We start from the raw sequence: 16,613 nt of genomic DNA on the forward strand, positions 1-16,613 counted from the left end.
ATAAGTGAAAGTTCATAAAACTAAAAAGTAGAGAAAAAGAAAATATTGTGATGGTAACTAAAAATGAAACTTAGAAACAAAATTAATTATTAATTCTTTATTATAATTTTTTATCGTTGGATTTAAAGAATAATTATGATAATGATATTTATACTTATGAAAAGATGATATTTAGGATTGTGTGTGAATTCAAATTCAAAATGTTTAACTTGGGATGTTGAATATTTACCCTATATTGAAGAATTAAAAACTGAAGTGACAAGAAAGGTCTCAAAAAGTGGACTTAAAAAATTAGGAAAATAGACAAGTTCAAGAAAGAAACTTACATTGATATTTGAATTATGCACTTATATTCAAGAAACCAATAACATTAGATTTTTTGCCAAAGTGGTTGTCTTATGCTGTTTCTCCTAGTTGAAATTATGCACAGTTATTCATCTCTATCACCTCAACACTTCTGTTCGATGCGAATCACATGTATCTTCTTTCCCTTCAATACCTGTTAATTTAATGAAAGTTTTGTTAATATTATTTAACAAGCAAAAAGCACTTGATTTTTTCCCATTTCAATTAAGTGTCAACAGTAATGCAGAAAATATATAAAAAAGTAAAAAAATCTAATGATAAAGACTCTGTCAACAGAAGAGAAATAAAGGAAAAGAGATGAATATTTTACAAGACATAAACAAAGTTTGAATCTTTGTCTCATCATTATTACAATAGACAATATATTACACCTCACAAACGTAATAAAATTTGGCAGTGGAAAATTTAAGCTGAATAATTTCTAAGTTATCTATTAATCACTCCATTTGAATCATGCTGAAGTTGGCAGTAATACATCTTATACTCGGTTATTATTCATCTGAGAACCAAAATGAAAGAGATCATGCAATTGCATCTAACAAATAGGCACCAATCACAATCATAGAGTAAAATACTCACAAATAAAAAAAGAATGAATAGGAGAATAAAACTACTTTTGAGGACACAAAAGTTTGTAACAAAAGATGGTTAAGAATTACAAACAAAAGTGACAAGCGGACTTAGAAAATTGGCAAAATAGGTAGGTTCAAGAAATACACTTACATTGATATTTGAATTATGCACTAATATTCAAGAAAATATCAGCAAGAATTTTTGCCAAAGTATTTGTATTATGCTATTTCCCCTAGTTTATATTATGCGCTGTCCTTCGTCTCTTTGTATCTGAACACATTTATCTTCTATGCAAACCACATGTACCTTTTCTCTCTGCAATACCAATTAATTTAAAGATATTTTGTTAATATAAATAATCAAAACTTACTCTTAAAATATACAAACCTCTTTCATTGTTATATTACTATCACTACTAATATATATGTAAGGTTTGATAATATACTCTGAATCAATTTTCAGTTGAAATATTTAATTATTATAAACTAATATTTTAAGATAAAAAAATAAACTCTATGTTTAAATGCAACAATTAATACTTAAGAAACATTTAAAATATTTTTATTCAAAAACTAAAGAAAATAAATCTGCATGAAATTCTTCTTCGACAACAGAAAACTTCATGTTTAAAGGTTATTATTTTATATTTAAATGTTTTAAACATGGGACAAAACTATGTATATTTTAAACTTGATAAAAATGTTAGTAAATCATAGTTAAATATACCTAAAGTGTGTGAATAACTTAATGAATGTGAGCAGAAACATATGTGAAATAAATGTGAAAAATGATTAAATAATTTTTTTTACCAAATAATAATTAAAATATAAGAAATTTCAGTAAGACTTTCTCCTGCAATAATTGTATTATAAAGTATATCTAAATTTCTAATGTTTAAACTCAAAATTACACTCATGAAATCTTCTCTTTAACTCTCCTTTTTATAGATGTGAAGAAAAACTGTGTCTATAAGAGGTTTAGTATAAGCGTAATTATTTTGTGATGATACTTGTGGATAACACGTTACTCATTGAAAATAATATACCAGCAAAGTACAGTATGAAAATTAGTTATCAGAACAGTTCTTCATGAAAAATTTAAGAAAGACAACTTATATTTTAAAAATAAAAATTTAAATAAAAAGATCTAAAAGGTTGCTCAAGCTCTCCCAAGATACCATCCTAAACAAGTATAACCATAATAATAATAAAAACTTACTAATTTTACATATTTAAAATTAACCATTAATCAATATAAGTTTATATGAGAATATGATGAATTAGAAGCTGAAATGACAAGCAAGGCCTTAGAAAGTTAGAAAAATAGATGAGTTCAAGAAATACACTTGCACTCAAATTTGAATTATGCACTTGTATTATGTTATTTCTTCTGGTTTAACTATGCTCGTTCTTTCGCCTGTCCATGCATCTCAACACTTCTCTTCTGAGTGAACCACATCCACCTTCTTTCCCTGCAATATTAGTTAATTTTAAGTTATTTTTGTTAATATAATTAACAAGCAAAAATCACTTAACTTTTTTTGTCTGTTTCAATTAGTGTTCCTTTTAATTTCAATTTCTTTTAAGAGGTTAAGACAATATGAATATTTTATTATATTCCATCAACACGTATTTGCTCTCTATGCGAGAGCTTTATTTTATTTTGAGACATGCAACGTTATTTTGAGACATGCAACTTTGTGATAAAAATTAATCTACTTTTTTAAAGTATATTAATTACATTTGAGATATAAAAAAAATGATTGAGAAAAAATTGACAAATCACTTTTAGACATTCTGCGTGAAGGCAATATATATGTTAATTTTTTAATTGATTTTTTAGAGAACTTATTCATATTATGATTTCAAATATTAGACCTCACTTTTTATAAATTTGAAATTAATTTTTGATATTAGGAAACTCTGAAAATCTGAAAGTGTAATTTTTCTCATTTTTTATTATTTCAATTATCATAATTGATTTCAAGTAGTAATTAAAGTAATAAGTTTTTTACGAAAAAAAATTTATTATATTAAAATTATTAAAATAATTTTTCAATAAATAGTAATTTAAATATTTAAAATTAACCGTTAAAATTAATTCTAATAAAACCGATAAAGAAAAAACTAGTTTGATTCTGCATCAGAAGATGGTGAAAAATTAGAGGCGGCAAGCAATCCTGAGAAAGTGGACGTAGAAAATTGAGGAGTTGAAGAAATACATTTATATTGATATTTGAATTATGTTCAATAAACCAATAACCAATATTTTTCTTCCATTTTAAACTATGCAGAGTCCTTCTTCGTCGATCTCCATGCATCTGGATATTTCTCTTCTATGTGAATCCAATGCACCCTCCTTCCCTGCAATTTCAGTTAATTTTAAGCTATTAGAAAATCAACCTTAACTTATTCTTAAAAGTTCGCTCATAATTTTAACACACATAATATTTAGTTGATGAAGATTTTGGAGTCTCAATGGAGCACTAGATTTGAAGTTGTGAGTAATACATCTTATACTCAGTTATTATTCATCTGAGAACCAAAAATAAAGAAGATAATGCAATTGCATCCAACAAATAGGCATCAATCACAAGCACAGAGCAAAGGGTTTGTATTCAAGAAATACACTCACATTGATATTTGAATTATGAGCAAGAATCGTTGCCAAAGGGTTTGTATTATCCTATTTCATATTATGCACCGTCCTTCGTCTCCATGCATCTGAACACATTTATCTTCTATTCAAATCGCATGCACCTTTTCTCCCTGCAATGCCAATTAATTTTAAGTTATTTTTGTTAATATAATGAACAAGCAATAATCAATTAACTCTTTTTTTCCTGTTTCATTAATCTAACCATCGGTTTATTAAATTTTAATAAAAAATCAAATACCTTTATAAAATTTTATTGATATTTTATCAAATAACTCTATTTTAATAAAAATATTTTTTAAAATATAAATAAATGTCAACTATAAAATTACATACATGTGAATGTTTAAATTATCTAAAATTTGACATGTATGATAATAAAAGTAATATTATATAATTTAATGAATAAATTAATAAAATTTGATGTTTATAAAAAGTTATCAGATAAAATAAATAATCAAAACTTACTCTTAAAATAAATAAATCTCTTTCATTATTATATTACTATCACTAATATATGTAATAGTCTGATAATATACTCTGACTCAAATTTCAGTTGAAATGTTTAAATATTATAAACCAATATTTTAAGACGAAAAATCCACTCTATGTTGAAATGCAAAAACACTGAAGAAACATTTAAGATATTTTTATTTTAAAACTTGAAAAAATGAATCTGCAGGAAACTCTTGTTCATATTTAAACATGGAACAAAACCATATATATTTTATGAAAAACATCTCTTTTTAAACAGATGCATACAGTGTGCGTTTGATTTATATCAATTTTGAGCCAGATAAGTTTGGAACAGAAGATGATGAAAAATCAGAGACAAAGTAGGAAGCAGAACCTTAGTAAGTGGATTCAGAAAATAAGGAAAGCAAATAAATTCTGCAGAGTCATCGTTCCATATGCGTTTTCATTGCTTTCAAATGACGATGCGTGTAATTGGAGATGGAAATTAAATTGCAAATTCATAGAACTAAAGGCAACTACATAATTCTTCTTACCCTATTTTGGGAACTTTGAGCATCAATTTTGATCACTTTGCTCGAACATTTTGATCCACAGTTCAGCTCTTAAAATCTGGAAGGAAGCCTTGCCCACATCTTCAGTATCGCATCTACCACTTATCGTGCATTTATTTTATTTGGTATACAAACCTACCATGCTTTTAACGCACCTATCATAACAACGTACCATGCATTTATCTCTCATTTTTTATGGCCCAACCTAACATTCATTAACTCACCTACCATGCAATTATTATTTTTTTTTGTAAATTCTAGAGTACCTTAAATATTTTTTTATGGTTATCATGCCTACAAAATTTAAACTGATAAAAAAAGACACATGTCAACTCAAAAAAAATTATTATATATAATTTATTTAAAGTTATATTATTTATATTATATTTTATATAATTTTATTATATATATATATATTATATTCAATTTCTTATTTTATTTTTTTTATCATTTTTATAAATTTTTAGTATAAATTTTTTTATTTTTTCAAATAAAATAATTTATATTTAAGTAATTTTTATTTATTATAAATAAAAAATAATTATAATATAATATATTAATACAATAATTAAATATTAAATTTTAATAATAATGAAATTCAAAATATGGAAATATATTAATATAAGATTATTATTTCTTTTTTAAATTTTAGTTAGTTTAATTTTGATTGCATTTTATTCCTATATAAAAATTTAACCATTTTCTAGCTTATTTAAATATAATAAATATAATAATTTATTATTAAATAAATTTAATATAAATTATATTTTATTTGAAACTAAAAATTTATAAAAAAAATAAAATAAGAACTTAAATATACATAATATATCTAAATTAGCATACTTTTTAAAATTTATAAGACTTATATCTAAATAAATTATTAGAAAATACATAGTAGAAACAATTTTTTAACTCTTACAAAAAAGATTAAGACTTTTAATTTAAGTTTTTATTATTTTAAAATTTAATTAATTTAATATATTATTATATTATTATTTTTATATAAAATTATTTAATATATTATTATAAATTTTAAATGGACAGTTCTAATAGGCTTAATAGACCTTTTCTTAAGTTTAAGCCTAACCTATTTTATTAATTATATTTTTTAAAAAGCTTAAATTAAATATTAATTAAATAGATTAGGTTAAGCTAAATTTTAAAAAGACCATATTGTAAATGAGACGTTCCTATTTTCAATAAGTATTTTCAATGTCATCCCATTTTTTGTAGTGAATAAGGAATAAATTAAAGTGTTTAATAACTACTCAATTTCAAATGTATACACATCAACATGCATATTATATTTATGTCCTCAAACACAATATTTAGAGTACATAATATAATATTACATACCGTCTGGATTACTCTCAAAATTATTTAACTATGGAACATTACAAGGAAGGATAACAGTCTAGGATAGTATACTGCACATAATACATAGATAAACTAAACTCTCCCTCTCCTCTTGACTACTTCCTTATTCATCCAATCTTCCTGGAGGAGGGTCGAGATCAATGCCAAGGTATGCAGCTGCATGGCAGAGAGGAAAAGGGACCTCCACTCTAGCTTCTCCCTGTATAATAGTAGGACTAACATAGGGATTATTAACAGTAGATATAGTTAAGATAATAAAGCCTTGAAATATGATGGTCTGGTTAGAGTCATTGAAACTCCACTCTCCAATCCCCATAGTAAAGGTCATGGTACGCGCAGGAGTAATTGGTGCATCTTCATTCATTATGCATCCATATACATTTTGGACACATTATAGAAAAAGATAGGGGTGAGTACAAATATTCATAAACAATTTAATAGACAATACTCATGTTTAAACGAACAAAACATCAATTAGACATCAACAATACCAAGCATTACACATTATGTTCGCTTAAATGAACAAAATAACATTCAAGCATTAAGCAATAATCATTTAGTATCTTTTATTTTTGAGTCCTCCATGAAATAATTAATTTAATTATCCAACATTTTAATTTCAGGTTGAGATTGGGAGTTCTGTGTTTGCAATCCAGTTAGTGTCATAGGTACATCTTCTCCCTTCATCGGAAACAGAACATAAGTGCATAATTCTCATTTTATGATCACTACCAACAGCCCACACTCAAACCAATCTTGGTATGCTCTAGTGCCTGTCAGGATAGGCTAGCAAAGTTTTCACTACCTACGACACAAGTTAGCTAGACTTGGTCCCCTGTAAGTCTTGGGCACTCTCCTATCCCCTATGGTAAATACCAACACTATTTGCTCTTCACCTGTACCGTGGCGTGGCGTATTCAACCTCTTTCACAAACATAAACACAAATAATATCATAGCCAATGATTGTCCAACAGGCACATTATAACATTTCTATTTTAAGAGAACAATCAATTACATGGACATGGCTAACAATCAAAATTTTTCAGATTTCATGAACTAACTTGTAAAATTCATAATTAATTCGATACGAGTCCAAACATCATGAAATCACTAAGGTTTTCTTCCTTTAAATGTCTACTGTAATATAAAATTTCAGCCAAAATACAAAAGCTTCCAAAGAATTAATCAAGTCTCAGCTTACCTCTAATGTTCTCAGATCATTTCACTAAACAGCTAGCATATTGTAAAATTCATAATAAATTCAATTCTCATCTAAAACACATGACGCCAGTGAGATTATTTCCATTAACATGTCTATGTTCATGTAAAAATACTTCCAAAATAAAAATATTCCCAGACATCAATTCGTGCTTTAATTTCTCAGTACATGTCATAGAATAGCACAATTTAACAACAGCATATTGGAAAAATCATAAATCATTCAATTCATCACCAAAACTCATGAAATTAGTGGCATACTTTTAATTTGTTTATCTAGTTTCACGGAAAAATATCATTAAAAATTTATAACTTCCAGATTCCAGATTAAGCCCTAAACATTCTCTATTACTCACACTAACACACTTATCAGAATCAGCTAATTAGAAAAGTCATAACTATTTTATTTTAAGTCCAAAATTCATCAAACCAGTGAGGATATTTCTATTATAGTCTCTATTTTTACACAAAAATAACAATAAAATAACGCCACTTATACATTTTAAAACGAAAGGAGATTTTTCAATAGCATGCACAAAATGTTACCCTCATACAACAGCACCTTGAGAAAATCATAAGTAATTCATTTTAATTCCAAATTGATCAAACTCAGTGTGCATATTTTCCTCATAAATTATAGTTTAAAATAAAAATATAAATAAAATACAATTACACTTGAATTATAAGAAGAAAATGATTTAAAGTATGCAGTTCTCAGAAAACATTTACACATAACCGAATATTCAATAATTCATAACTATTTTATTTCAATTCCAAATCAAGTGAAACCAGTGAGTATACTTCCATTGAGAAGTATATTTTCGTAGAAAAATGTCAATAAAATAACGCTCCAAACACACAGTGAGACGAAAATAAGTCAAGATATACTGCTCCAGAATACCATTTTCATGCAACAGAAATTTATAAAAATCATAATTAATTAAATATAAACCCAAATAAAATAAAGCCTGCAGGAAAATAATATAAATTTTACTATCTTCATGAATAAAATACTAAAAAAAAAACACTTCTAAAGATTTTCTCATATTTTACATTATTTACACTTTAATCCTTATATTTTATAGTAATTGAGAAAAGGTCCTTGTCTCCAATTTGGTAAGCATCAAATTGTCCATTATGTCTTCCATGTGTTCAAGGTCATTAATTCATGTCCAAATATGGTTCAAATTATTCTCTTGGTCCTACCACACATGTGGACAAGGATCTTGCATATCTAAGGTATTCTTGGTCCAAGTCTATAGTATCTTCCTATTTTTTTTAGGTTCAATCTTTCAAATTTATTATTTTAAAGCTTGTTCTCATCATTTGTTCATGTAGTCCATAGGTCCAAATATGTCCAAAAGTCCAAGAGTCTTCATCATGGTCACTTTCCATTTTTAATCCATTTCCTTTTAGAAGTTTCTTTCATAAATTTTCTTTTTTCAAAAATATTTTAGAAATTTATTTTGACTCCAAAATAATTTCAATCAAAAGAAGATCATGAATCCAACTTAGATATCATCATAAGAATAAGTCATAAAATGAAACATGCAAGATTTTCATACAACTAACCAGATAACAAGCAAAGTCATCATCAACACTTTGTGGTTCTTAGTAATTTCCATGCATTTATTTATCTCAATCAAAATTTTAATCATGGGTTCATCAAAACACACAACTTCAATCACAACCAAAAGGGTTAAGGCTCCCCTTGACTCAAAATCATTTAAACAAGGTATTCCCCTTGATTATGAAAAATACCCTCCCCCTTACTTGGTGTTTTTGATCTAGCCTTGATCTTTGGGTGATCCTTCTCCTCTTCCTTTTTCTTTATTTCACCTCTTGGAAGTGAGTATCTCCTTCCTTGGCCTCCTACTTCCTCAAGTGCCAAATCGTATACAAAAAAAAAGTTGGGGGCTTTGTGGATCTAGTGGGGTATCTTGATGTTTTTGGTGGGGTTAAAGGCTTGATTCAAGATCCTTATGGTGGGGTATTGGGTGATCTAACTTGTGGGGTTCAAGTAAATTGTTTGAGATGAACTTAGATGTGTATAGAGAGAATAGAGATGAAGAAGAAATAAAGAGCTCTTTGTTGCATGAAAATTAGAATGAAGGGTCTTTTTCTCCTTTATACATGGCTTTATATAGAAAATCTCTTCATGTTGGCCCACTCCCATGCATCTCACGGTTCCACCCTCTCTCACACAAGTCTTGATTTTCAATTTTGGTTCCTTTTTGGCTTTTTCTACAAGTTTACTCATGTGCACATTTGTAAATGTCCAAAATTGCCCCTTTCACGACAGTTTTGTAATTCTAGTTAGATTTTAACTTTTTTAGTTCCATTTCAACCATTCCAATTACTTTTTGAAACCTATTTAGTTCAAATCCAATGGCCATGGTCATGTTCCAATTAGATCCATTGGATGAGGATTAGTACAAGTTATTCATCATTAGCCTTATCTTCTAGAATACTTATCTTGTTGTTTTGGATTAATTTCATTGGTTCTTATGGAATATGCTTATCCAATTGGGATTAAACCATAAATGACCTTATCTCTTAATCATGATTAGTCTCACATGGCTCTAAAGGATCACATGGCTCCTTACTAGTATTCTTAGCCCACTTTCTTTCATATACACTTAGTTTTTGGGCCTCTTTTTGGGTGATTTTTGGGTAATTTCTATACTTGCTCTTTTGGCTCCAAACTTGCACGTCCATGACCTCTACACATGGGCCATCTATCATAAAAATTTCATAATTTATCTCCTTCATTTGCTTGTCCAAAATGAGCCTCCATTCTAGGTGTTTCTAGGGGTATTTTGGTCATTTTAGTTAATTTTTTGAATTTTATTTATTTTCCATTTTTGGATCTTCCTACATTTCTTATAATTCATAAAAATATTTTAGATATTCTAAAATGTTAAATAAAATTTTTTATTTCCTTTTTATATTACTTAATTATTTATCGATCGAACTTGTTTCGATAAATTTTACTAAAGAAAAATTCTAGTTATCAAGTCTTTTTGTACTACTTACTTTTAATTAAATGAGGTTAACATATTACAAAATTATTTATGAAATAAGAAAAATTTGGAGTGTTACAATAAATACCTGACCTATTTTCATTTATACTCTTACATCAATTTTGTTAATAATTTTTTTTTAATAATCAAAGAAAAAAGGAAAAACTTAGAATAGATGTTTTGAGATAATATTTTATTTTTAAAATTTAAATTAAAAAACTATTTAATAATAATAATTAGAAGATATTTTTAAAGACTAACAAACAAATAAAATTTTTGCAAATTTTTATATATAAAATTAAATTTACTACATTTGGAGCATACTACATGTATTCAGACTCGGTAGATTTTACTTTTATTTCAATATATAAAATTATTTTTTTATATTTTTGTAATTTTCTCAAAAGACTATATTTTAATAATATATATATTTATAGATATATTTTTTCATTATTAATGTTGAATAAAAAAATATATAATTTACCAAATTCTTAAAGTTGATAGTTTTGAGTTCGTTTATTATTCCTTACCGATAAAGTGTAATTTGTGCGCATCGTGATCAGCACATTTAAAATGATAATTTTTTAAAAGAATAATTTATAAAATAAATTTTATGATAAAATTTACGACAAAAATTTTTATATTTAAAAATTTATTAAATAGATACTTAATTTAACAATTTACTTAAATGCATCTGTATGCATTTACCAAAGAATCAAGTTTTCTTTCTTACATAAAATAGGATGTCGGTTAGTGTATCTTTTTATACTTATTAAAACTCAATTAAAATTTTTAATTTTTAAAATAAATACTTTATACAAGATTGATGTTATTATTAAGTAAATTTAAATTTATTTTCATAAATATTGAGATGTTTTTATTAATCATATGTTAAAAAAAAAAGACAATTTTCATTTAAAATATTTAATAATAAAATGTATATTTTGATTAAGACTACGTAAAAATATAAATAAAAATATTTGCTAATTGAAAGAGAAAATGATAAGAGGAGAAACTTATTTTTAATTAAGAAACAAATTAACTAATTAATAATTTCTTTATTTAGTTGTATGAAAATAAAATATTAATATTGATTTTTTTGGGGCCTACAACAAGTACTTTAGGCTAAGCCCGGCCCTTTGTATGAATTCTTATAAAAATCATCTCAATGATATGAATTTTTCTCACCTTGGAAATTAAAGCAAACAAGTAACTTCATAATTACTGTCAAATAGAAAAATAGTTAATATTATTTAGCAGAAATCAAAACTTCATCGTATGTAACACATGAAACTCTGATATTTTAAAATACATGTAAAATACATGGTTTAGTCCATTTCATACGAGGAATGAACTACCTAAGAAATATTCAAAGTTCTAAGGCAAAATGTAGCAATGGAGAAATACAAGAAAAAATACAGTCCAATAGCCAAGAGGGGCACTCAAAGAAGCCCTAGCTTCCATTACTTGTGCCTCGTGTGGAATTATACTCTCCAAAACAGCTTCAGAAGATGCCACTTGATGCTTAAGATCCTTCACATGCTGAGTCAAAATGCGTTTTGAGTCCAATAATTTTTGCAATGCCTCTTCATATACTTGTAAACTAGGAAACAAGGCACGTCTCTGAATACCATCTAACCAAGTCTTATCAAAACTAAAACTTCTTGTATCTCGCATTAACTCCATAAAGTTGAAGTGCTTTGACCCTAACACATCCAAAACACTGTGTGTTTGGAGGAATTTCAGTAGCTCAGTCAGGCAAGTGTAGGCATAACATAACCCTTGTATTTGTTACTAAGTGCAGTGTCTTTTAAACGAAGAGAAGGATGCTTTGCCAAAAATTCAGTCAATAGAGTCATGCTCTCAGAAGCCATTGGAGACCAGTTGCTCAAGTTCACTTTTGACGAGAGAACCAAAACTCACATCATCCATGGTTTGAGAAGGGCTCTTAAAAGTGAATCAAAGAGTAATTAAGCATGACCACACAAAAAAACACTCAATATTTTTAGTTTTTATAAATATGATGAAATTTAATTCCCGTGCTTTTTAAAAAACTGTTGGTTTTGGTTTTCATAAATTTTAATTTTTAAAAATGATCGTTTTCACTACTTTATGATAACATGACATATTTCTAATCATTTCATATCAACAACTATTCTTATAATAAGCTTAAAGGCATGACACATTAGTATCCAAGACTATTTTTAAAAGTTTTTAAATTTACGAGACTAAAATCAACAATTTTTAAGAGACTAAGCTAAATTTAATCATATTTACAGGTACTAAAACTATACTTTCTATAAAAAATTTAGCAAAATAAAAGGGGCAAAAGTTCCTTCAAATGGCATTGAAAGAGACTTGGGTACAACTTGGGAAGAGATGCCAGGAAAGGGCTTAGAATCTGAAACTCCTATGCCATCATTGTTAAGAAACAGTTCCTCAACAATTGAGCTTACTTTCATGGAAGCATCACCATTCAAAGGAACTAAACAGAAGGTGGGGGGAAAAGAGTTCAAAATCAAAGCACAAATGTGGTAACATAAAAAAAGAAAGTGGATGCATGAGTGAAGACCTGGACCATGAGAGTTAGTGAGGGCAAGCGCTATCTCTGAAGTTTCTTGAGCAGAGGGAGGCACAACTAAAACAGATGGTATGGCCATTTGGCCATCCCCATGTTCCTACAAGGATTCAAATAAACAAATGACATCATCTAAAAAGTTTTATCTTTACAAAGTCATCCTCATTATATTCATTTGTACATAATGTTCATCCTCATTTTCATTGAAATTAATGAATTAGGAACATTAAAATATTACTTTTAAGCACACAAAAACATTTGAAAGCTTGACTAAATACAGTAAACTTACATGTGGACATGTTTCACCCTTAGAAGCAACTGATGGACCTAATGATGAACTAACTAGTTCTGAACGAGTTGATGACGTTATTGACTCGAAATTCGCTGATGCATTTCCTCCTTCAACATTTCTCTTAATACCCTTCACATAATCATAAAAGTGTTTAAATTCAGAGCATTCTTTCACTCTTATATTGAACATAGACAGGGAAATACTTTTTGTAAGGGAGAGATAGTAATGGTCCTTGTGATGTGTTCCTTATTTCTGACTTCGTCAGTAGAGTTGCTGTTGTATTTTTCCCCGACATAGAACCTTCTTGAGTACTTTGGTTCTGTCTGTCTTTCAAACACTGTATACCTAAAAAAATGTAAATAAGTTACAATATATTTCTAAGAAAAAATATTTTCAGTACTTTTTATTTCCTGTCAAGTTTTTTTAGCATCATGTACATAGTTAGGTGGTGGCATTCCATTATTTCCTTGAAAAACTTCAAAAATAATATCAGTTTCTCCAAGTGCCTGTTGTTCTTTCATTGAAGTATGTTCTTCCATTGGTTGTTCATCGAAGAATGTTCTCCCATAGTGAGGCAATGCTACTATCACGGCATTGGCTGATGTTGTTCCTACTTCAAAATTTCTCAAAATATCCTGCATGTAAAAAATTATATATTAAGGTTTGGAGCATACTTATAATCTTATGCTGATAAGAGTTAAAAAGGTTAACAGGGGAATGCCTCTTGTATAAGAGAAAGCAATTGTCTGGGTGATGTTTTCCCTTTTTCTGAATCCATGGATAAAGTTGTTGTAATAATTTGCTTTGATACACAATCCTCTTGATTACTTTGGTCCTGTTTTTTCTTTGGGACACTGCAACAAAAAAATGTGAATAAGTTGCATTATATTCCTAAGAGGTATTAGGAGTACTGTTCATTTTCTGTGAAGTTTTAGAGCATTTTATGCATATTTGGGTGGTTACATTATTTCCTTGAGAAATTTTCAAGGTGGTTTCAATTAGTCCAATGGCCTGGTTTTAGATCATCAAGCACGGTTCTCCTGTTGATAGTTCATCCAACAACAAATGAGTGCAGAAGCAGTAGTCTTGAGCTATTAGTTTTCTCCCATACTAAGAATACCTTAATAGTATACTTACATCTGAATGTGCTCATGCCATTTAATTGGTGATGTTGTTGCCGATGGTATCTTTAAACTCGAATCTTCTTCAACAATTTCATGCTTTATCTCTGCAATGGATTGATTCGTATTGACTTCTGAAGAAGCCAATTCACTTTGTGATGTTGCTTGGACTTCCAGCTCACCTTGAATGTCTTCAGTGATTTTTGTTGTTTGACATTCATTGCTAGGATCTTGGATTATTGAGTATAGAAGATCTTGAGCAATGTCTTTTATTATTTCTCAAGAATAATAACCTTCCACAATATTTGTAACAAAATATTAAAGATTAACAAAATAAAATCATTTTTCAATTTTAAACCAATAAAATTGAAAATACAATGTATACCTCTACAAATATTCTCTAAAACTGCTCTCTCCAACTGATCGGACTCTAGCGTTGAAGTGAAAGAGAGTTTTGGACAACTCTGCACCCAAAGATGTGTATTCTCCAATTCAATCATTGTATTAAGTTAGTAAAACTGTTTGATAACCGCAAAATAAAATAAAAATTATAATTTTTACAATTAACGATTGAAAAGCCCGTTGAAATAACAATTAGGCCAATAGTTTTATCTCATTTTTACTCTTATCCTTTTAAATGAAATATATTTATAATTATTAATTTTTAAATGAATTTTATCTCCTCATTTAAGTTTAATATTATATTTATAATACTAAATATATTTTCTAGTCGTTGAATATATTTTAGTTAATTTTACCGAACCGTTCTAATTTAACAAACTACTTATAGTCATAGGTTTCCTAACTTTTCAACCATAAGTTCTAAAGTATAAGTTTTTAGGTATTTATGTATAAAATAATTATAATGTTAAAACAACATTAAATGATGTTATAATGTTAGTATTTATTAAAAAAAACTGAATATTTACCATTATAATATTTGGATTAAAATCAATGATCAATTCAAAGATAAATGGGAGGAAGGTTACCTTAATAGATTTAATGCTAACCTGAGAACATCCAAAGAGTTCAAACTCCTTCAAAGGTGGCAATGTTGTGGAATAGTTTTTCGAGCAAATTCTGATTAAACATGGTAGACCATGTAAACAGAGACTTTCCAAGACAGGAAGATCAACATTTATCTTATTATAATTCTGATTATCATCGCAACTTCCGAATATATATTCCAATTGCCTACAACTTTTCACATAGATAACTTTCACTTTTGGAAACACATAACTCAAATTACTGTCACCAATGTGTATTATTATGTGCTGTAATTCGTCGCAGTCCTCAATTATCAAAGTTTCCAACATCACTGTAGCAATAGACAAGATAAATACAGATTTGATGTTTGAAAAATTTCGTAGTACAAATTTTTTAATATTGCGCAGGATCTGTGGTTGCTTGGAAAGACACTGGGAATGTATGTAATACAAATGCTAAAGATAGCCTTAAATTGATAAAAATCTATAATTTAATGCTCCAAAACTTGAGCTCTTGGAATTTGGTTGTCAACTTCTAGTTCTAATATTTACTAATGGTAGAAAATATACAATACAACTATATACTAATTACTTCTCAGTAACTGATAACATGCTGTTGTATTACAGATAATTTTTAAGGTGGGATGTTTAATATGCATATATGCTATAAACATAAGATACAAGTACGTAAAAGATAACACAAGAAAGTTAAAGAGGGTTACTGATGAGATTGAACTATCTTGCAATGGTTCATTGGAAACCAATGGAATTGTAGTACGTATGGTACTCTTGACTTTGCGTCTGCATTTATGAGGACAACACATATGGATCCAAGGAGAAATATTGCATTTATTGGGATTTGATTCTATTGCGTTTTTACAAGATGACCCTGACAAACAAATGGAACAACATTTTGGAAAAATATCAATGAAATTTGGCAAGCCAGAGAACTGCACCTCTTTCAGTGAGCCAAGTATGATATCCTTTCCATCTCGATGACTTGCATGTTCGTGTTGGTATTGATGAAATATGTATTTCAGCGCACCACAATCACGTTATGATAGTTTCTAGCAATGGAACAACTTGAGTAGAAAGAGTTGGAAGTAAATATTCCAATTGGGGACACTTGCTAATATTTAGAGTTTTCAGATTTGGAAACATCGAGTCACAACTCTTGTTATCATTCTCGCCATCAACTATCTCTTCCTTCAATTCTTCATTTACTCTTTCATCTGCTATTATGTTTGTTAGTTGTTCACAATCGACAGTTTCTCCAAAAGCAAGAGACTTTGACAATTTGACAATTGAATTAGGGTTACCAATTTTGGGCATTTGTACAATTCAATGGTCTTAAGAAAACAGAGGTTTAGCTTGCTCTTAAACAATATGCTTCTC

General features: G+C 28.0%; 1 protein-coding gene across 1 annotated transcript; it reads right to left on the reverse strand.

Moving 5' to 3' along the window:
- Positions 1 to 6,102: 6,102 nt before the first annotated feature.
- On the reverse strand, positions 6,103 to 16,550 carry LOC113851224. Its single transcript, XM_027481695.1, has 12 exons — positions 16,378 to 16,550; positions 15,243 to 15,312; positions 14,618 to 14,696; positions 14,249 to 14,498; positions 13,833 to 13,965; positions 13,549 to 13,746; positions 13,109 to 13,240; positions 12,814 to 12,919; positions 12,611 to 12,726; positions 12,123 to 12,188; positions 11,661 to 11,864; positions 6,103 to 6,198 (listed from the first exon to the last, which is right to left on the reverse strand). Exons 1-12 carry the CDS (start codon positions 16,548 to 16,550, stop codon positions 6,103 to 6,105), a joined length of 1,623 nt encoding a protein of 540 aa, XP_027337496.1.
- Between the last annotated feature and the right edge of the window lie 63 nt (positions 16,551 to 16,613).

The sequence above is a fragment of the Abrus precatorius genome, unplaced genomic scaffold, assembly GCF_003935025.1.
Source record: "Abrus precatorius isolate BTA unplaced genomic scaffold, Abrus_2018 Scaffold9, whole genome shotgun sequence".
Taxonomy (NCBI): Eukaryota; Viridiplantae; Streptophyta; class Magnoliopsida; order Fabales; family Fabaceae; genus Abrus; species Abrus precatorius.